Source organism: Cricetulus griseus, chromosome 9 (genome assembly GCF_003668045.3).
Source record: "Cricetulus griseus strain 17A/GY chromosome 9, alternate assembly CriGri-PICRH-1.0, whole genome shotgun sequence".
In the NCBI taxonomy this organism is placed as follows: domain Eukaryota; kingdom Metazoa; phylum Chordata; class Mammalia; order Rodentia; family Cricetidae; genus Cricetulus; species Cricetulus griseus.
The window spans coordinates 25,557,467-25,563,466 of NC_048602.1; the positions used below are offsets into that span (position 1 = coordinate 25,557,467).

General features: G+C 56.5%; 1 protein-coding gene across 5 annotated transcripts; it reads left to right on the forward strand.

Moving 5' to 3' along the window:
• Positions 1 to 173: 173 nt before the first annotated feature.
• On the forward strand, positions 174 to 5,568 carry Znf446 (zinc finger protein 446). 5 transcript variants are annotated; one of them, XM_027431212.2, is made up of 7 exons: positions 352 to 491; positions 677 to 825; positions 1,272 to 1,653; positions 1,728 to 1,932; positions 2,212 to 2,306; positions 4,323 to 4,407; positions 4,619 to 5,568. In XM_027431212.2, exons 3-7 carry the CDS (start codon positions 1,312 to 1,314, stop codon positions 5,185 to 5,187), a joined length of 1,296 nt encoding a protein of 431 aa, XP_027287013.1. In that variant the 5' UTR covers positions 352 to 491; positions 677 to 825; positions 1,272 to 1,311; the 3' UTR covers positions 5,188 to 5,568. The 5 variants fall into 5 exon arrangements, with proteins under 5 accessions (XP_027287016.1, XP_027287017.1, XP_027287013.1 ...); XM_027431214.2 differs by having other exon boundaries at positions 4,326 to 4,407; XM_027431215.2 differs by lacking the exon at positions 677 to 825 and having other exon boundaries at positions 174 to 491.
• The last annotated feature ends 432 nt before the right edge of the window (positions 5,569 to 6,000 follow it).

Genomic DNA, 6,000 nt, shown 5'->3' on the forward strand with positions numbered 1-6,000 from the left:
GAGGTGCGCTCGCTGTTACCTAGGAGACACACGGAGCGATGCTCCCTTCTCGTAGCTGAGCGCCCGGCTCTAATTGGGCAGAACGCCTCACCAGCCAATAGGAGCCAGGCGCGCTGCACACATGCGCAAGGAGGCTACGGTCCCGCAGCCCGGGTCCGCAGTGGGTGAGTCCTTCGGCTGGGGTGCCAAGGAAGAACGGGTCGCCAAGTCAGGAGAGGGAGCCCCGTCCACCACCACCACCCCCGGAACTCTGCGACACCGCGGGCTCCAAAGGAGAGGAACGGAACGAAGCCGCTGGCGCGCGAGGGGCCCGAGAAACGCGCGCTCCCCCTTGCTGAGGCTCACGGGAGATGTAGTCCGCGCGGAGGGGGCCGTGCCTGTGGGGCCGGTGCAGGATTGGCCAGGCCGGTAGTGAGTGGCGGTGGGGCGAGCGGTGTAGCCTCCCTTCCCGGAAGTGCCCCGAGCTCCTGGGGCGCCAGGAGGCGTCAGAGGTGAGCGAGCTGCTCGACTGGGCGGGCCCAGCTTCTCGTGGCTCCCCCCCCCCCCGAGCTCGAGGAGCGCCCCACTGCCCCCAGCCTTCGAACCCAGAACTCCGGGGGTCCCCTTCCTCCTGAAAGACCCTCCCTCTCCTTTGCTGTGTCAGAAACTGACACCCACCCCACCCCCAACTCTACAGGTGCCCCAGGAGAGCCGGTTTCAACCCAGAACCTCTTAAGGACTGGGACACAGGTTCCAGTTTACATGTCCACGTGATGCACGGCTGTCTGCTTTGGCTTCTGCTTGGGCGTTTCCTAGGCGTAGTGTGAGGCACCCACGGTTTTGTCGGTGAGCAGTGTCACCAAGCTCATATAGGCCCCTGGGAGTTGGCCCAGGCTTTCAGCACTGTCCCGGGTGATGTACCCAGACCCCAGAGCCAACTCTTCAGATAGACCAACACGATCTGCTTTCTGACTGAAGCCTCCAGGGCTCCAGGTCGCCCTGAAGGATGGTCCTACCTGTGCCCCCCTGATCCTTTGTCGGCTGGGGGAGCCACGGTAGTCCTCTGTTGGTAGTCCCAAAGGTTTGGGCCAGCCATGGAAGTTTCCTAGAAGGCCCTTGGACACCTTCCACCCAGGCATTTATCATCCATGCACCCTCCAGGTTGGGACCTGCACCTCCCGTTTCCTTCCTCGAAGCGCTCCTGGCCTTGGGGTTCTCTTTCCTGGCTTCTAGGAGGGGTCTGGTGTGTGCTTTTGGCCTTAGATGACACTCTGGTTCCTCCTTTCCTGTAGGTCCCTCCTGACAGCTCCAAAAAGACCCTTCAAAACAAGAATGCCAGCTCCTCTAGGTCCCCCACACCTCTCCCTCGGGGACTCCGAGACCACCATTGAGGAGCCTGAGGCTGCGCGACTCAGATTCCGGGGTTTCTGCTATGAGGAGGTAGAGGGGCCCCGAGAGGCCCTGTCCTGCCTTCGCGACTTGTGTCACCAATGGCTGCAACCTGAGTCATGCTCCAAAGAGCAGATGATAGAGTTGCTGGTTTTGGAGCAGTTCCTTGGCGTGTTGCCCCCTGAGATCCAGGCCTGGGTGCGAGGGCAGCGACCAGGAAGCCCTGAGGAGGCTGCAGCCCTGGTTGAGGGGCTGCAGCTTGATCCTGGGCAGCTGCTGGGCTGGGTGAGTGTAAATGGCATTAGCTGCTCAGGAGGACAGACTGAAGGTAGAGCCCCCCGTGACAGGCTTCTCTTCAGATCACAGCCCACATCCTGAAACCAAAGACGCTGCTTACAGTCCAGCGGACAAAGGAATCTTCCGGGAGCCGCAGCGTCTCAGTAGCAACGGAGTCCTCCGAGGCAGGCCCTTCGGAGGAAGTACCACAGGGTTCCAGCCTAGACAGATCTACCCAGATCCACTTGGTTGTGAAGGAGGAAGCCAGCGCCGATGGACAGGAGACGGGTAGGTGAGGGGTGACAACATCAGAATTTCAAATCTCTGTGTGTGGGTGTGGGGTGGGGGATGTGGTATCCTAGGAGGGGTTGTGTCGGGGGCTGGGACTCCTGAAATAAGTCTGCATGTCCCCAGCTGGGAGAGGGACCCTGGAGAGATTACAAAGGTGGATTCCTATGAAGCAACAAGACAAGACTGACCTCGCACCATGCCACATGGCAGAGGCAAGCCAAGGCCAATGCAGTCACCACAGCTTGATGCTCCTTCCCGTCTCCTTGTCTTTCTCAGTATCCCCAAGCCCCCTCCTTCCAGCCCAGGCCCCTGAGGGACATCTTGGACACCAGGAAGCAGCCTCCACATCCTCCCACCCAGGAAGGATCCAGGTAAGCAGCCTACAGCAGGAAAAGCAGGCCATGGGTGTATATGGGGTGTCTCTGTTGGTTGTATTCCCACCCTGTGGTTTGGTAGGGTCCTCTGCCAGTGACTCGTGTGTTTGTGCTTTTTGTTTTTACTATTCCTGAGTAGTAAATAACTTCCCTTCCAGCAGGTTCTAAGGGCTGAAGACTAGACTGGTAGGTCTCTCATTGGAAAAGATTTAGGCCTGGTCCAGAGTGGCTAGAGCTGGTGGCCATGGCTTCCTCACCCCAGAGAGGCTAGTTACTGGAAAGGCTTGTTATACCTTGAGGTCATGGGCCAGCTGTTATGTGTGCGGGCGGAGAGGAGACTGCCACGGCAGGGTTCCTGCATCCCTGAGAGCAAATCAAGACACTCTCCCTGAGTATGCCTCAAGTCCCTTCTACTGCCCTTGTCAAAGGACAGTGACCTGGAACCTTAGTTTAAAGCCCCTGCTACCTGAGCGTGCATAGTTGACGTGGAGGGGTAGGGATCCTATCCTCTTCAGGGTCTTTCTGTCCCTGGGCCCCTCCACTTGGGAGCCCCCTACCTCAATAGAGGGTCTAGTTAAGGTGTGCTTCAAGGTTAAGAAACCCCTCTAGGATGTCTCTCTGGTGCCCTCACTTCTGGTCAGCATCGCCTCTAGATTTAGCTGTCTGTGGCTTCCAATTCCCTCTTTTCCAGATTGTCCTTGGCTTGTCCTTCGGGGTTACTTTTTCCCAACCTGCCAAAGACCTGTATGGCAGATCTTAGAGCAAGGAAGAAGGTAGACCTTGCCGGGCTGTGTTGGTGCATGCCTTTAATCCCCCAGCACTCGGGAGGCAGAGACAGGCGGATCTCTGTGAGTTCGAGGCCAGCCTGGTCTACAAAGCTACAAAGCTACAGGGAAACCCTGTCTTGAATAATAATAATAAAAAAGGTAGATCTTTTAGACGGGGAATTCTTCCCTTGGGAAGGCCAGAATAGGTAGGAAGGCTTCTGTCCTGCCACCAAACTTACCCTCTTCAGATCTTCCTAAACGAGCTGCCACAAAGCTCTGGAGCTTTCTCTATCACCACTTCATCACAGTCCTGAAATCCCTCATTCTTAACCTTAGCGTCACTCCCAACCTTTTTGTTTTGAGACAGCATCTCTCTACATAGCCCTGACTGTCCTAGAATGAACTAGCCATGTAGCCCAGGCTGGCCTTGAACTCACACAGCTATACCTGCCTCTGCCTCTGAGTACTGGGATCGAAGGTATGCCCCACCGTGCCTGCCTCCTTAATCCTCTTTCTCAAAAATAAAATGAAATAAATAAAAGTGTTGGAGATGTAGCTCAGTTGGTAGAGTGCCTGCCTAGCATGCACGAGGTCCTAGCTTCTGTTCCCAGCACTGCATAAACCGGGAGTTCTGTAATCCCAGAACTCAGGAGGTAGAGACAGGAAAATCAGAAGTTTAAAGTCATCCTCAGCTCCATAGTGAGTCTGAGCCAGCCTGGCCTACACAGACCCAATCTCACACATACACACTCCAATAAATGTAAAAAGAAAAAACAAATTTCATGCTGAGGAAGTTTCTCTCATAACGGATGACTGTGAGCCACCATGTGGTTGCTGGGAATTGAACTCAGGACCTCTGGAAGAGCAGTCAGTGCTCTTAACCTCTGAACCATCTCTCCAGGCCCCAAGTTTCCATTTTGTTAATCAGTCTTGGAAAAGGTAGCTGAATCCCAGGTAGTCTCCTGGCCTCTTACTGCCCTCCCTTCCAAGCACATTCTGTACGGTTTAGTTACCAGACAAAGGATGGGGACAGCCATGGTGTCTCTGCCGAAAACCCACCCACAGTTTCAGTCCTTCTGGCCACTGAGAAGACAGTGGACAGATGAAGGCTGATCCAGTCCTCACAAGTGCCAGTGCTGACTTGGTCCTTAGGCTGCTGCAGATGAGGTAACCTGCTACCCACTGGGTGGTGGGTAGGGAATGTGAGGCTGGGTGGGAAAGGCAGTGACTGGTTGCGTCCTTGCAGCAGGAGTGGTGCCAGTTGGACTCATCACAAAAAGAGCTGTGCTGGGGCGTGATGCTGGAGAAGTACGGCTCGGAGGTGTCCCAGGGTGAGATTCAATGGCCCTCTCTCTTTCCTGTCTTCCCTGCCCCATCCTCCACGTGCCTCCCCGCATGTGCTAGGCCCCCACCGGGGCTCCCGGTGCAGCAGCGGCCCAGCATCTGGCTGCATCTCTCTCCTACCAGAAGGCACCCTCCCCCACACTTCTGTGCAAGCCCCTGTGTGACCGAGCTCCCAAATGAACGTTCTCCCCAACCCAGCAAGCCTGCCGCCGCTGCTGGAGCCAGATATGCACGTTGAGTCTGAGCTGAGGCCAAAACAGGAGACCCCGCATGCAGGACCGGAGCCCCCCCGGAGCCATCTCCCGGAAGTGGGAGCCATTGCAGGTCCAGGGCTAGTTCAAGCCTGCACATCCCCTCCAAGTGAGAGCCGGAGCCTTTGCAAGGACCCTGCAGGCCCGTCTCCCGCGCCACTGCTTGAAGCCCCCGCTGGGCCCGCACCTCGGAAGCTGTACACTTGTGAGCAGTGCGGCCGCAGCTTCGATTGGAAGTCCGTTTTCATCATCCACCATCGCACGCACCTGGGTGAGCCAGGCCTGGAAAGGCCGCCACAGGTGTCCCGGGAGCCGGCCCTTCGGCACCCCACCCGCCTTCGGGGCTATGTGTGCCTGGAGTGTGGGCGCAGCTTCAGCTGGAAGTCGCAGCTGGTCATCCACCGCAAGAGCCATGTAGGCCAGCGGCGCCACTTCTGCCGGGACTGTGGGTGCAGCTTTGACTGGAAGTTTCAGCTGGTCATTCATAGGAAGATCCACCAGCCAGAGGGCCCATGAGCAGCTGGAGAAGGCGGTCTCATCTTGGCAGCCTCCAGCCCCTAATTTAGCCCTTCAGGCGTCCCCTCCAGCCAAGAGGAGGCTCTGGGACACCCCAAGTGAGTGAGGGACCCCCCAAAAAAAATCCCCTGTCCAACGCCGTATCACCCGGTGTAAGTGGGAGAATCTAGACTATTCTAATCCATGGCTGGGGTCTGACTTGTGCAAGGGGAGGATGCTCCCTGCTTTGGGATGCTCAGAAATTGCCTTAGGTCCCTCCACGAAGTCTCGTGGAAGGTACGGGGGAACCACACGCTGCCTTTCCATCTTCTTGCATGTGACCCTCAACTAACGAGCTTAATTTGTAACCTAAGGTCCATAACTAGAATTTCCGAGTAAGAATTCTGACTTCTGGATTCCACTGATCAAAAGGGCAGGCAGCCTTGTATGCTGGCTGACCTGCCATAGGAACCACAGGGCAGTTGAGCAGATGTCACTTCGGTCCTTCAGCCTGACTAGTTCTTGGCTGCAAGCATGGCTCACCACCTCCCCGACCTCTGAATTCCTGAACCTGGACTTGGACGGACAATAAGGGCCATGCATGCCTCCGGGTCAGACCTCCACCCCCACTGGACCAGTTCATCATTAAACTGGAGAGCAAAGAGCCTCTCCCTGCTCTCCAGGGAACTGTGACCCTCCGGCCAGTCCCCGGACAGTGCATGGTGTCCTATTAACTATTCCTGTGAACTCGGTGGCTCAGATGAGGTTTATTTACTAACTGTTCCAACATCAAGACTCTGAAATAGACCTCACTAGATCCAAGGCGTTAGTAGG

Bases quoted from the DNA above. Each gene is read 5' to 3' on its own strand.
- Znf446 (XM_027431215.2), top strand. From the start codon at position 1,312: ATGCCAGCTCCTCTAGGTCCCCCACACCTCTCCCTCGGGGACTCCGAG. The intron at 1,654-1,727 runs GTGAGTGTAAAT...GCTTCTCTTCAG, and splicing joins CTGGGCAGCTGCTGGGCTGG to ATCACAGCCCACATCCTGAA. The intron at 1,933-2,211 runs GTAGGTGAGGGG...TGTCTTTCTCAG, and splicing joins CGCCGATGGACAGGAGACGG to TATCCCCAAGCCCCCTCCTT.